Source organism: Geospiza fortis, unplaced genomic scaffold (assembly GCF_000277835.1).
Source record: "Geospiza fortis unplaced genomic scaffold, GeoFor_1.0 scaffold408, whole genome shotgun sequence".
NCBI lineage: Eukaryota > Metazoa > Chordata > Aves > Passeriformes > Thraupidae > Geospiza > Geospiza fortis.
In genome coordinates, this window is record NW_005054330.1 from 40,583 (window position 1) to 55,120 (window position 14,538).

At 44.4% G+C, this 14,538-nt stretch overlaps 1 protein-coding gene across 2 annotated transcripts; it reads left to right on the forward strand.

Moving 5' to 3' along the window:
* The first annotated feature begins 13 nt into the window (after positions 1-13).
* ANKRD13A (ankyrin repeat domain 13A) lies at positions 14-12,165 on the forward strand. Of its 2 annotated transcripts, XM_031057427.1 has the most exons (16): positions 263-349; positions 1,786-1,839; positions 2,411-2,543; positions 2,654-2,778; positions 3,228-3,273; positions 3,891-4,034; positions 4,429-4,624; positions 5,198-5,264; positions 6,162-6,243; positions 6,924-6,982; positions 7,598-7,734; positions 8,031-8,188; positions 8,624-8,728; positions 8,915-9,066; positions 9,282-9,346; positions 10,099-12,165. In XM_031057427.1, the coding sequence occupies exons 2-16, from the start codon at positions 1,831-1,833 to the stop codon at positions 10,295-10,297; spliced, it is 1,677 nt and encodes a 558-aa protein (XP_030913287.1). In that variant the 5' UTR covers positions 263-349; positions 1,786-1,830; the 3' UTR covers positions 10,298-12,165. The 2 variants fall into 2 exon arrangements, with proteins under 2 accessions (XP_005421485.1, XP_030913287.1); XM_005421428.3 differs by lacking the exon at positions 1,786-1,839 and having other exon boundaries at positions 14-349.
* The last annotated feature ends 2,373 nt before the right edge of the window (positions 12,166-14,538 follow it).

Sequence of the window (14,538 nt, forward strand, 5' to 3'; positions counted from 1 at the left end):
AGGGGCTCCGGGAGGGGACCCTCGGGAGCAGGAGAGACCCCCTCGGTGGGGTTTTGCATGGGGCTCCCCTTGGAGAGGGGTGAACGGTTCCCAGAGGGTTGTGGCTCACACACACACGCACACACCTGGGCCAGGTGGGTGCCGGCAAAGAGCAGAAGCTGAAGGGGTCAGGGCTTGAGTAACTTGGGGTCTGCAGCATCCAGAGAGGGAAGAGTGAGGGGCCCTGGCTGCCCCTCCGCAGGTGTGTGCCGGGATGAGCTCTCCTGGCGGGGCCAGCAGCGCCTTCCCCCTGCACGTCCTGGTGTGGAATAACGACTACAGGCGGCTGGACGAGGAGCTGCAGGAGCAGGTAACGGGGGGCCGGGGGCTCCTGGGGGGCTGCAGGCCCTCGCTGTGCCAGGGAGAAGCACCCTGGTGGTGCTGCTGCTGGGAGCTTGAGGGATCCCTGCATTTCGTTACCCGTTTATTTGTGGTGTGGGAGTGATGTAAGAAGGCGTAGGAATATATTTTTTATGTCAGATACTAAACGTTGGTTTTTCATGTGTAAAGCTGTGCTGTGAGCATTCCAGTGCAGCTGCCGAGTAGCTTTTTGGGGGAGTCGCTCAAGGAGAGCAGCTGTTATGGACATTAATTTATTTATTAAAGCAATAAATAGTGTTTATCTTAATGGGAAGTCAACGTGCAGCAAAGGTGGCTGCTGATGCTGGACATCAAACCAGCCCCCACCTTACTGAGCACCATCCTATAGATTTGTTGTTGCCCAAGATTGAGGGCAGAGTTTTTATATTGGTTGGAATGTTTTCAGCATCTATGGTAAAAAAAAAAAGGATCATTGTTCCGTGCTGGAGAGTAGAAAACACAAAGCTGTCCCCTCTCTGGGACATGATGACGTAAGGAAATGGCCTGAAAGCTGCAGCAGAGCTCGAGCAGCAAAAATCCTTCTGGCTGAGCTGCTGTGGAAGAGCTCTGACAAGGGCTAGAGTGAGGTACAGTTAATAAGCAGAGCTGATTAATTAATTATACCTGACACCACAAGTACGTGAGCCCAGAGCAGCTGTGCCACCTCCTGACTGTCACCTGCAGCTCTAACGGTGCACCTGACTTACTAATTCCTGCTCAGAGCATGTTCCTGCCCTGGTTTGGGAGAATCTTTGGAATGCAGTCACTTTTTATCTAATTCATGTCACCTTCTGCATTAACCAAAAATTTTAACCTCACTGGCACGTTGCTCCTGTGTGTTTATTTCTGACACCTGTGAGAGTTTGTGGTTAAACAGGGATCACTCAGCAGCTCCTGCCTGTGGAGTGCTGCTTCCTCCCTCCATTCCCTGTGGAAACCAGCAGTGTGTGAAGATGGATTCTCTTACTTCCTTTACCTGCTTTTAAACACCTTTTTTTTCTTTCTTTTTAAGTATTCCAAAGATCTGTTTCCCCCTGCTTCTCTGGGATGAGCTTCCTGCTGCCGGAGGGATGCGGGAAGGGATCAAAGGCACCTCCCAGCTGCAGCTGGGGTGGCAAACAGGGTCGGGCATGTGGGGACCAGGGAACAGCAGCAAACACAGTGGGGAGGGACCCTTGGAGCTCTTTGGTGCTGCAGCCTTGGAGCTGCAGGAGGTGGGGAAGCAAATTAATTAATGTTCCACCCCAGAAGTGAAGAGAAGATGCTTTAAAGCGAAGCTTTCCCACTCTCTGAGATATTCTGACTTGAAGCTGTCAGATAACGCTGTTAACGTGCATAATAACCTTCCTTTCTCATTCTGCTATTGACTTTCCCCTTTTCCTTTAGTTATAGATGCTCTTCTGTTTCAAATCTCTAAGCTAATAGTGAAAAATGTGTAAGGTATGAGTATGTTGTGCTTGCATGTTTTGGATATTTGTGCCTGTGTAGTTTATTTTTTATTTTAGTGACTTGTAGAGAATGCCCTCACTCCTCATTGTGCTGTGTGTGCTTTGTGAAACACCATCTGCTTCTGTCCTTTCCAAAAGTGCTGTCCAAAAGCTGTGTTGTGTGCCCTGTTGCCTTTTTTCCCTGTTTTCTCCCCATTTTGTTGTACAGTTCAAGCCCTCTGTGGGGTCTCAGGCTCTCAGCTGTCCGTGGGGTGATGCACACGGACGAGAACTCCCATCTCCTCCTGAGCCTTCTGGGGGGAGCCAGAGGGGAAATAATGACAGAAAAAGAACTGAAAAGCACCAGCAAGAACTCCTGTCCTACAGATTTTGTGTCATTTCATAGGCCCCGTTCTGCTTCTCCTTTTATTCGCGTGGGGAAGCGAGCCAGCCCCGCAGAGGGGCGGTGCAGGAGAGTTTGGGAGCAGATCCATGGGAATGGCAGGGAATGTTGACTCCTGGATTAGCCCTCTGTTTGTGCAGGCACTGATGAGCTCTGTTCCTTCTCTCCTGGACACTGGCAGGATGTTGACCAGCGGGATCCACGGGGCAGGACCTTGCTGCACTTGGCTGTTTCCTTGGGTTACATCGAGTCTGCCAAGGTCCTCCTGCAGCACAAGGCAGATGTGACCAAGGAGAATGCACAAGGATGGACGGGTAAGGACAACCTGGGGTGTCTTTCTTTCAGTAGCAGATGTTCTGTGTTTTTATGGGGAATTTTGGTCAGCAAGCAAAATGACACAAGGCTGTGGTTGGGTTTATTTCAGTTTTGCACGAGGCTGTGAGCACAGGGGATCCAGAGATGGTCCAGCTGATCCTGCAGCATCGGGACTACCAGCAGACCTCCATGACCCTCGGAGGAGTTCCTGAGTTACTGCAGAAAATTAACGAGGTCATGATTTATTGAAGTGTAAACTCTCACTCCAGACTGAAATCACTGCTTGAATTCTCATTTAAGTCGTTCAGTTAACTGAACTCTTGCAATCAGCTGGGCTATTGTGTTTTGTTCCAACCTTCATATTCCATAGTGCTCAGGGACACAGAGGCTTTTCCTTGACTTTATTTAAATCCTTTGTCATGTACTCAAACATTGGAGGCTGAATCTTGAAGGCATTACTGCCACTCCAGTAAAACAAGGAAGAACAGCTCCCCAGAAAGCAGCAGGGGCAGGGCAGTGCCCGTTGTTGCTACTTTCAATTTCAGTTTTAGCATTAGCTAATCATTTCTCCAGTTCTGCCCTCCTTTTTTTTTTTTTTCTTTTATCTAAAATGTTCACAGGAAATGCTGCAATGAATGTCAAACTATTTCATGAGGTACTCATCAGATGTTTTTCTTCTGCAGACTCCTGACTTTTATGTGGAAATGAAATGGGAGTTCACTAGCTGGGGTAAGAATCCTGCTCCTTGTTACCAATTCCAAACTGTAAAAATGAGTTACAGATGTCCCACAACACAGGCAGGGAAATACCCACTCCCTGGAATCCTTCTCTCCTCCATCTCAAAATGACCTCTTGTGCTTTTGTTGCACAATTATTCTTTATTTCCTGTGTGGTTGGTTAGTTTTTGGTAGTGGAGAATTTAGCTGTTCTTGCAGTAGCTGAAGACTTTTCTTGGGTTTTTTTTACCTGCCTCTGGCTATCTGATCATATGTTATCTATGGATGCACTGGTTGTTTGGGAAGTACCTGCTTTTCCCTGAAAGGAATGAACACCAGGCCTCACAGCTCACTAAACATTTCAAATATCAAACTATTAGACTACCAGGCATGGGGTTTATGCCATTTCACACCCTTCAGTCTGAACAAATATCTTCCTCCTTTTCACATTCATCTTTAAATTAGGCCACTTTTACCCTAAGCTGGTTGTTCTTAAATCTAAAGAGAATTGGTATCTCACCTCCTCTGGAATGACATTCCCAGGAGTGAGCAATCCCTGTGCTTGAGTTCATTTCCTCTGTGCTGCACCTGTTGCACATTTTCCCTTTGCATTTCTCCCATTTCCCCCAGTGCCCCTGGTTTCCAGGGTGTGCCCGAGCGACGTGTGCCGCATCTGGAAGAGCCGGGCCAAGCTGCGTGTGGACATCACCTTGCTGGGCTTTGAGAACATGAGCTGGGAGAGGGGCAGGAGGACTGTCATCTTCAAGGGAGAAGGTAAAGAGTTCACCTGTCTGCACCACTGACCCCCAAGCACTGTGTGAGCACAGTGGGAAATCCTGATTTTACACCAAAAAGAGCTCTTGTGGTCTATGAAGGTTTTATGCTTGTTTGTGTCTCATAGAGATACTGTTTTGTGATGGCTTAACTTCTTTGCTTTGAGTAAATCTGAGGTAGAAAATTGGTGATCGGGTAAAATGTCAGTATTTTACTGTTTCCCTCCTTCTTTTCTGCTGCCCTACATATAAAAAATAATTTTAGTTCCATCTCCAAGCTTGATCCCAGCTGAGTGCAGAAACAGCTGGGTTTGATACACGATATACCCCCCAGCTCTTCACCCTGGAACACTTGCTGAGTTTTTTAACTTGAAATGTTCCTTTTCTTCCACCAGACTCTGGTGGCTGGGCAGAGCTCATTGAGATCAACCACGATGACAAGTTTGTCACAACAGAAAGGTTTGAGATCTCCCAGCACATGAAACGTTTGACTTTGGGATCCATGACACCCAAGAGGAAAGATGTGGAGAGGCGCCTCACATCCCCAATCATCAGCACGTGCCTTGATACCAAAAACATTGCTTTTGAAAGGTAAGACAGAGAGTTTCTCTTAGCAAATAAACATTTTGATGTTATGTCTGAAAAAAAGCTTTAATGACAAACTTGGAAAAGCTTTGATAATTAACATTTTTAGGGCTAGGTCTGAAATTAATTTAAGCTTCATAAATCACTAGATGAAGAAATTTGGGTTGGTGCAATTGCCACTATTGCTTGGCAAAGAGTTCCCAGTTAAAGAAATCATTGGCAGAAAAATTCTAGTTTATCATATTAGTGAGATACAATCATTAAGATTGGAAAAGGCCTCTAGGATTGAGTCAGTGGCTCACTGCAAATTTGCATTTCACACAAATCCATGTGGTAGAACAAGAACTTGGATTTGGTACCAAATAAGTCAACTCTCACATGAATACTTTTAAGTAAATATGCACAGTGTGTCTTTTAATAGACACACATTTGTCTTTCTTCATGACTACACCTATTTATCCAGGTATCTGGGATTAATAACCTGTCAAATGTTGTTTAAAATGAGATTTAGAAGAACCAGCTGGGGGGTTGTATAAAAATGCAGCTGTGTAGACACTTGTGGTGTTCCCTTTTTGTCAGAACCACATCTGGATTCTGGGTATGGAGGACAGAAAAATCAGAAGGTGTCAATGGTTATGAAGCCAAGGTAAAGCCTGTTCTGTTCTTCTGACAGATCTTGCAGCAAACTGAAGTCTGGTTGTGCTTTTTCTGTATTTCCTGACTATTTCAGGTCTCAAAATTCCTATTGGGACATTGATTGTGTTGCCAGCAGAACTGGGCTGGAGTGAGGGACTTCCAGGCTTGTGGGAGGGATGGAGCCATGTGCAGGAATGTCACCAGGGGCATCAGAGAGGGGAGAGGAGGGACAGAAGTTTCAGCAGAGCTGCCTGCAGTCCTTCCCTTCCAAGGGCTGGCACTTAACTCACACTTGAGCACTCTCATTGTTTCAGTGGGTGAAAGTTGAGGAACCTGCTGGTAATAACAGCACTGCAAGGGACCAGCAGCCATGAGTGGCACCATGAATCCATGAACTGCACCTGAGTCACAGCTGCTTAGAATGGCTCCTCCTGATGCTGGTTCTGACCTCTATTTCACCTCAGTGAAATATTTTTCAAGGTGGTTTTGCAACCTTTAGGTTCAGAATCACAAGATTTTATTTCCCTGATTCTGTGTTTACTCCAGGTTTGGGAATTGGTGCAATAAATTACATTTTGTAATTTAATTCACCAGAAGAGTAAGTGCTGAGCAGCTTTTACATTTATCTGAAGGTTTTTCCTGATAAGACTGCAGGGCTGTTCAGCTGGACAGAGGGTTCATTAGTGTTCCCAAACTGTTACTAAATATAATTTCTGAGGTCTTATAACTAATCTCTGATTAGAAATAGTGTTCCACGACTTTCCTTTTCCATTCCCTCTTAAAATCTCTTGGAAATGCCTGTCTGGTGTTGAGGTTGGTTCAGTTAGTTTTGTGTACATGATGTTTTACTGGGGAACTCTTTTTTTAACCTGTGATGTTTGATTTTTGTCCCTGTGTTTTTTGTAAGGTCTACACAGCAAACAACGTGAACGTGATCACACGGATTAGAACAGAACATTTAACAGAAGAGGAGAAGAGGAGATACAAAGGTATCTTCCCCATAGGAAACCTGGGAATAAATACAACCCTTTGGCTGTCTGACACCTCCTTTGTGTCTGCAGACCTGGGCAGACAAGCAAGGAAATTCTCTTCTTGCTGACTTTGCCCTGATTTTCTTTGACATATTCTGTGTCTGAGGCAGCTCATTATTTCATTCTTAACCTACAAATGAACCTGGTTTTATCCCAGCTGTATTTAGAGGAAATAAAAACCCTTCAAACCTGTTGAAAGTTTGCTGACAGTTTTAAAAGGCTGCACTTTTCTGCTCTGGAATGTATTCCTGCCCTTACTTCACTTTGGCCATGGATACAAGATTCACAGAGGCTTTTGTTTGGAATTTTTGTTTTAGTCTACTAATTTCTTTTGGTATTTGAATTAGAGTTAAGGATGACCAGCCAGTAACTTTATATGGAAATTCTCCTACCCTGGGGCCACTGAGGCACTGGGACTCATAAAGGTGTCTGCTAATCATAGAAACCACTGAAAATCTGTGCTCTGTTCTGTGTGTTGTACCTGTTTTGGACCATCAGCTGTAGGTCCTGGGCTTGCCTGGTAAAGCTCACAGGAGATCTGAACAACTTCCTTTTGAGTGGGAAGCCTGGCTTAAGTGCCATTTTTACTGCTAATTAATGCTAATGGCTGTTTTTGTTTCCCCTCCTGTTACCTGAAGCTGATAGGAGCCCTCTGGAATCATTCCTGGGGACAGTGGAGCATGAATGTGGTGCTCAGGTGAGTGTCTGATGTCAGCACAGGTCACTGTGCCAGGAGGAATTCCTGGTGAGTGCAGTCACCTCTTGTTTCCTTAGTTTGGCAGCAGTTTTCATTATGAGGTTTTCATTTGCCCTGAGAGTGTTTTTGTTTGGTTGGAAATGGGTGAACTTTGAGATCCCTTCCAACCCAAACCATTCCATGATTCCACGTGGCTTTAGAAGCTCCCTTGCTTCTAAACTGTGAAAGAACAGTGGATAATGGATTTGCTGGCTCTCTGTCAGGGTGGCATTGCACATTTACAGGGATTTAGAGATTTTGGGTTCAAATCCTCCATCCAAGTTTTGACTTTAGTAAAGGATTTGGAGCCTGGAAATGCTGTGGCTCATGTGTGTATTTCTAGTTGGTTTCCAGCTTTAAAGTGTCTAAGATTTTTTCTGTCTCAAAAAATTTGGAGATTTTTAACCTCAGTAAAACAGAATAAAACCTCAGTCTAATAACAGCTGGTGTTTATCATTGGGTGTCACTGTGTCTGAAATAGGGAAGGAGTTACTTCACAAAGGGTAAATTAAAAGTTTCTTGTTGTAACCACTGTTCATTACGTTTTGGGTTGGTTTTTTTCCTCTTTCCTTCTAGAGTACATCCAGGACTACAGAATATGCTGCAACCAACAATCCCACTGCTATTACTCTGGAGGAATACTTCAACCCAGAATTTGATTTGAAAGGCAGAGACATAGGAAGACCAAAGGAAGTCACTGTTAGAACACAGAAGTGAGAAATACCATTTTAACTATTACTGATCTGTCTCTTCCCACTTATCTAATCCCTGGAAACCATTTTTACAAATATCTAGTGTGGTTTTTCCTCCACTTTTCACAATTAATTAGAAGAGAGATCTTGAAGCATTCAGCTATAATGTGCTTTTAATTCCACTGAGTCAAAGCAAACATTTGGGCTGGTGCTGTAACTTGTTAGTAACCTCCTGTCACTGCCCAACTGCCTGTTTTGCTTTGCATCTGTTCCTAAACTGTGAATTTAGGAAGTTTTTATCCTACTTTGTCTTTAAGATTTAAAGCAACCCTGTGGATGAGTGAAGAGTTCCCCTTGTCTCTTATGGAACAAGTCACTCCAATCATTGACCTGATGGCCAGAACCAGTGCTCATTTTGCCAGACTTAGGGATTTCATCACTCTGGAATTTCCACCAGGATTTCCTGTCAAAATTGGTAATATTTAGCAATTTTTATTGTAACCTTGTCCATTTTTTCCCCTTTGGTTTTGTAATGTATTATTTACAAAAAAACACATACACCTTGTAGTTGTCTCACTGCTACCTAAAATGTTGTTTTGTACATCTGGAGTCAATCCAGAAATACCATTTTAAAGACAATGTCATTTCTATGACAATGATCTGTTGTCAGCCCCTTTCCTCTTAGCTTCAGTGCCTTAAATTTGGGAAATCTTATTTTAAAATAAGAGATTTAGAGAGAGATTGAGCTAAATAAATAATAAATAAAAATAAAAAATAAATCATGATAAGTAATAGGTAGCTAAAGCCACCTTACTGGTGAATTTTGTTCCTCTGTGCTTTGTCATTATAGGAAACTGTTGTGGAAGCAAATATTTGTTCTCATTTTGACAGAAATCTTGTACTCTTACAGAAATTCCCCTGTTTCACGTGCTGAATGCCCGAATTACTTTTGAAAATGTCAACAGCTGCAGGACAGCTGAGAGAACCTCTCCTGGGGGTGCACAGAGTGATGCAGGTAAGGGATCCCACCTTTTTACATCCCTGTCCCTGGAATGCACAGAGCAGGGAGAAGCTGAACTGCAGGGGATGGAACAGGGGGAGCTGCGAGGTGTTACTGCCAAAACATTCATCAGAATCTTTTCAGTTACAACTTGTTCCAAACAGGGCATGGTGTGTTTTGAACTTTATTTGCCTTCTGTAGGTGCTAATTTCGAGGTTGACCAGTCGGTGTTTGAGATCCCCAAATCCTACCACATCCAGGATGATGGCAGGAACATCCACGTGCAGGATGAGGATAATGAGATCATGCAGTTTGCCATCCAGCAGAGCTTGTTGGAATCTGGTGCAAATAAAGTAAGTGCTGGGGTCTGTGCAGTGGCAGCTTGGGCAAGGACTGTGCAGCAAGAGCTGGAGGAAATCAGTGTAGGATCAGTTTTTCTACTTCAGACTTTAGAAGATAAAAATAATGTATTTCAAAGAAGAAATAAAGGTGGTTTAAGGGTTACTTTCAGTGAGTTACTCTGCAGATCTGATAACTGCTGTGGAATTGTCTCTTTGCCCATCTCTAGGAATTGGAGATGCTTTCCAATGGAGCAGTTGCATATTCCTCAGACTTCAACATGCAGTATCAGAAGTAAGTTTTTTTACATCAAACCTTGCAGTGACAGAACAAAAACACCCCCAGAAGTACCATGGAACAATTTGGCAATTTTTTTTTTTAATATATATGAGCAAATGCACAAAACTAGAGGTTTCTTCTTGTGCTTCTTCCAGCTTTTCCAAGAAACAAGAACTCCAAACTGGGCCTCCCTGGTTCATGTTGTGTAGTTCTTTCCAGCTCTGGGGTCTGTGCACACAGCAGATTCTTTACCCAACATACAAACCCAGTCCTTCTCTTCTGCTCTTAAAACTCTGAATTTGGTCCCTCTGCAGTGAGTCTTTGGTTATTAGAGGCTGCACACTTCAAGGCAGATCTTCTTTCTTTTCATAATTCTTATGTAATCCTTAAAAACATAGATTTAATGGACACTTAAAAATGGGCTCTGGTGTCTGTGGAGTCTTCCTGCAGTTAAGTGCAAAGAAACCAAGAACTGAATCTTCTGGGTTCTTCTATCATGAAAAATCCTTTAAACCAGGTGAGGATGCTTTTAGAAGCCCATTGAAAATATAACTGTTGGTATCTGTGAATGATTCAAAGGAATCCTTGTTTATCATTGGGAATTTTACAAGTATTGGAACAGCTGCTCTCATATCCTCAAACTGTTTTCTCCCCTCTGGGAGAGATTTTTAGATTTGTGAGTCTAAAACAGTTGCCAGGAAGGATCATTGCAAAGAATATGAGACAGGCTCTGTCTTTTACTTCTCAGAGTTGTTCTTTTCCATCAGGGCACTTCAGGAGAGCTTTCTGTCAAGATCAGGGAACTCCCACAGCAGCAGCTCCAGTGAAGCCTCCAGCTTTGAGAAGGACTTGCAGCTTGCCATGGAATTGTCAGTGAGGGAGCAGGAGGAGCAGGAGAAGCAGCGTCGGGAAAAGGAAGATGCAGAGCTTCAGCAAGTCCTACAGCTCTCTCTTGTGGAAAAATAATTCCTAAGTGACCTCCTGAAGCAGGGATGACCAAATCTGTGTAAAACTGGAGATTGTCAGAGCTGTCAGTCTGAAGACCACTCCTGGATTGCTTAAGGAAACATTTTACTGCCTTCTAAGTTGGCATCAGCTGCAAAAACCTGATTTATTTTTGTTTGGGGGAGTTGTAGATCACAGGACTCCACATCTGGCTCCCCTACCGTGCAGTCTTAGCTTTGAAGGAAATGTTTTTATCTAAACTTATTTATTGAAGAGCAGATGGAAATTTTGCTTTGCATCAGGATGTAGGATTGCAGTAAAGCTTGAAAGCCTGATTTATGGGGAGTTCAGGAGGAAAACTTCATTACTTACCAAAGAAATACTCATCTGCTTCATTATTTCTTAATAATTCAAAGCCATTGCCTGTTTTTCCAGCTGTTTCATGGGAGAGCATCTCCCTGCCTATACACACACAATAGTTCTTCATGCTGACAGATGTTTTCTGTTAGTTTTGTTTAGATATGGTTATCTCTCCTCTAGTTATTGAGATTTTTGGCTTAAGAGGGATAAGTTTATACTTGAACAGCTCATCCAAGCTCCAGATTAAACTAGTGCTTTCTGAAAAAGGACAAAACAAGTAGCCAGCAACATTTTAGATGCTGAAATGGGACCATCTGTCCAGTACAGCAGCAGTTTCTGCAGTGATTCCAAACCAGCTCTTCCCCCTGCTCAGAGGGCAGCAAGAAATTAAGGCATAGATACAGGTGCTTCTTTGGGATCTCTTGGTGTGCATGGCTGAGTGTGGGTGCTAAATGCAGCCAGGAAAAGAATTCAGGGGAGATTTTCATGTGTCCTTATTGGAAGAAAAGTTTAATTCTGCAAGGGAAACGTGTGTTGCTTTTTAAAATCCCAGCACTTGCCCTTCATGTGAATACATCTATTTTTTTACCTGAATATTTTTATTGATTTTAAACCAAACCACTAGGCCTACACTCATCAAACTGGTCTTGTAACGATTCCTAGGTCTGTTTTAACCAGCTCTCCTCAGGTTTTTGGCCATGCAGGATCTTTGTAGCTCTTTTATCTGCACTCCTCTCGGTGTTTACAGTACTCACACTGTGACTCTCAAGTGCACTCCACAGGTACACGATGACCAGCCACAGGAAAGCCTTACACTTGTTAAATGTGAGCAATATCCCTCTGCTCTGCCTGCCAGGGCTGGAGGAACCTTTGGTACAGCTGCTCTGAGCTTGCTCCTAACACTGCTCCTGTTCCTCAGGCTGAACAGGGCACTTCTGGGTGACCAACTATTAATTAACCAATGTAAAATCACTCTAAAATGGACTTGATCATAACCAGTGGGGCAGTTGGAACCCTATTTTAAACCAATAATCCATTGTTTTACATAGGAAATGATTACAGTTCCTTCAGTGTACACTAGGACTGGCCTCTCCACGCTGGTTTTGTTCCCTGGCACAACTTGCATCCCTGAAAACAGATGCTGGAATGGGCACTGTCCTGCACAGGGGCAGTGGGCTGGGTTGGGATTTCTTTCTTTGCAAAGGGGATTCCTGTGACTGTCACAGTTGGGAGAAGGGAAGAGGCCTCGTGTTGAGCTCCTTACAGGGTGGGAGGTAGGAGAGGGAGCTGTGGGCATTCCTCCAGTGGGAATAAAGAGTGCTGTTGCCTTTACAAACCCGCCTGCCTGGCATTGCCTGTCTTCTGCTAAGCTTTTCAAAGGTTACAAGAGGGGTAAAAATAGCATTTTTTCACTTGTTCTGGTTTTATATTTAAACTAAAGAACATTGAGCACTTTCAGCTGAAGTTTTGTTACGCTCCTGCTTCTTAGTCTGGGACTGTAAAATAAATTGGATTAGCTTTTGGGGTTTTTTTTGGGTTTTTTTTTTTGCTTTCTTTCTCACTGTTATCATTCCAGCTAAAACTAGAAGGCTCTGCTTCCCTCAGCTAGGTGCTGCTTCTCTTAAAGCCTGACTTAACCCTTTCAGTGTAAGATGGACATGCTGTGTGTGCTGGAAGAAAAACCAAAGGTGCTGCACATTACACTACACACAGGAATTTTTTCTCACTGTATTTAGAGTCTTTTTTTTTACTAATTATCTCTCTTTTTGTACATTGAAGTGACATTATCATCTATGAAATTCTCCAAGGTAGTTCTGGCTTTTGGACATTTTCAGCCAAATTTTGAGTCTCCCTGTCTTGAAAAGGGGGAATCAGTACAACACTGAAGTTAAGGCAGTGGAAAGCAGGAAACCCTATTAACCCTATTCATTTCTCTCTGCAGCTTCTTGTAAGAGAGGAGCAGAGGGTTCTGAGTGTGTTTAATAATAAGGTCAAGACTGTTGTGTAAACAGAGTCCAACCTCTCTCTGAGGCAGCTTGAGGCTGATGCAGGAAAGAGAAGCTCAGAGTTACAAACACACACCTGTGACTTCTAAAACTATAACTGGCTTTAAAAGTTCTTTAATTTGATGCTGCTTGTTCCTGAAAGCAAGACTGTACTTTTTTTTTTTGTGCTTTTGACCCCATTTCGAAGCTTTTTACATCAGCAATTCATGATTTTGTTTATTTGGAAACCCTTCTTACACTGCTTTGGCTGAGTTTTGATTCATAGCTGAGCTGCTGGAAACTGCACAACCTTTGTGGGATGTGCTTCTATTGTGCTGTTAAATGGTTCCTTGCTGACAAACATCCATGGAAACATTGTCCCAGCACTGCCATCCTGTTCCCTGCCATCCCACTAAAAACAAGGTAGGAGCCATGAGGGGACCAGAGGTGGGAATCAGGACAGCCTCACCCCTTTCCAGCCCAGTTAATAACAAACAGCACAGCCATGAATAAATAAGAGCCTGGATTGTTTACTGAGCGTTTTATTTGTACAAAGAGGCATAGCAGGGAGTGAGGAATGAGAGCAAACAGGAATTCTGCTCCTGGGAATGCAGAGCTGGGGCTGGGAGCTTCACCATCCACCCCCACGAGCAGCACAGGCTGCAGGCCAGGCTTCACAGAGATGAAGGAGCAAGGAAAATCAGGAGCACAGGAATCAAAAGAAGGAGCAGAAAGCAATAGAAAGAACAGTGCTGCCTTGCTGCCTCACTCTTGGATTAACAACTCCATCTGCTCGAGGCCAGGCTCACTCTGTCATTTCTCAAAACAAAGAAAATCCCTGTTCAATGCCAGCACTCAGTGTCCTTGAAACAGAACAGCAAACACCTCAGATGCAGCACGAGGGCTTGAGAACAGGTCAACAACAATTGTTCTGGAAGTTACATTTTAAAACTCTAAATAAATTACTAAGCAAAACACCCCTATGTTAAATATTAAAGTAATAATTAGTAAAATCCAGTTCCTACTTGTAGCAGTGCAAAACAAAATAGCAGCATTCGTATGGAAGTGGGATTCAGTGTAAACACTTGTTACTGAAACTGCATAAAATGGGTCTGGCTGGAGCTCAGACTCTTCCAGAGCATCTGCCTGGCTTGCAGACCTTTGGAGGCTCCTGTTTGCAGGAGGACAGTGACCAGCACACGCTGGAACCCCTCACCTGCAGCCCAGTTCCCAACAGCTTCGGCAGGGCTGGTTTGACGGGAGGTTATCTGGGGCTTTTTAGCCGGGAGTTAAAGCAAATAATGTTGGGAATGAGAAGCCTGGTTTGGGAAAACTGCATCAGTGTTTCTGCTCAGAGGCAGGAATGGACCAGACCCTCCACCCACTGCTGGCTCACTGGGATTTTACCTTTGGAATATTTTTGAATGGGACCTTAAAGCTCATCCTGTTCTACCCCCTGCCCTGACAGGGACACCCCCCACCACCCCAGCTTGCTCCAAGCCCCGTCCAACCCCCAGGACTCGGCGTTCAAACAAGGACCTGAATTAATCAGAAAATAAAAAGCAGAGGTGGTGTGACCGAGCACGTGGAGCTGCTCCTCGGACAATGCCGCCAGCCTCGCCCTGTCCTTGTGCCATCCGAGGCCCCGGGTGCCTGCACGCCCCGGGGATGCTCTGGAGCACACGGGGTCGGCTCAGCCTCGCCAAAACGCGGGGATTTGGGAGGCGCTGCTCAGCCCCTGCTCCGAGCCAGGCGGGTTCGCTGCGGGCACGCTCCAGGAGTCTTTGCTGAGGAAGAGGATGATTTCCAGCAGCCGGCCAGAGCACTGCTGGAAGCCACATCACGATGGAGCCACGGGATACAGCACGGGCAGAGATGGAGGAAAAGCCACGCTCGCATCCTCAGCGCATCCCCAGC

Bases quoted from the DNA above. Each gene is read 5' to 3' on its own strand.
- ANKRD13A (XM_005421428.3), top strand. From the start codon at position 254: ATGAGCTCTCCTGGCGGGGCCAGCAGCGCCTTCCCCCTGCACGTCCTG. The intron at 4,035-4,428 runs GTAAAGAGTTCA...TTCTTCCACCAG, and splicing joins TGTCATCTTCAAGGGAGAAG to ACTCTGGTGGCTGGGCAGAG. The intron at 4,625-5,197 runs GTAAGACAGAGA...CCTTTTTGTCAG, and splicing joins AAAAACATTGCTTTTGAAAG to AACCACATCTGGATTCTGGG.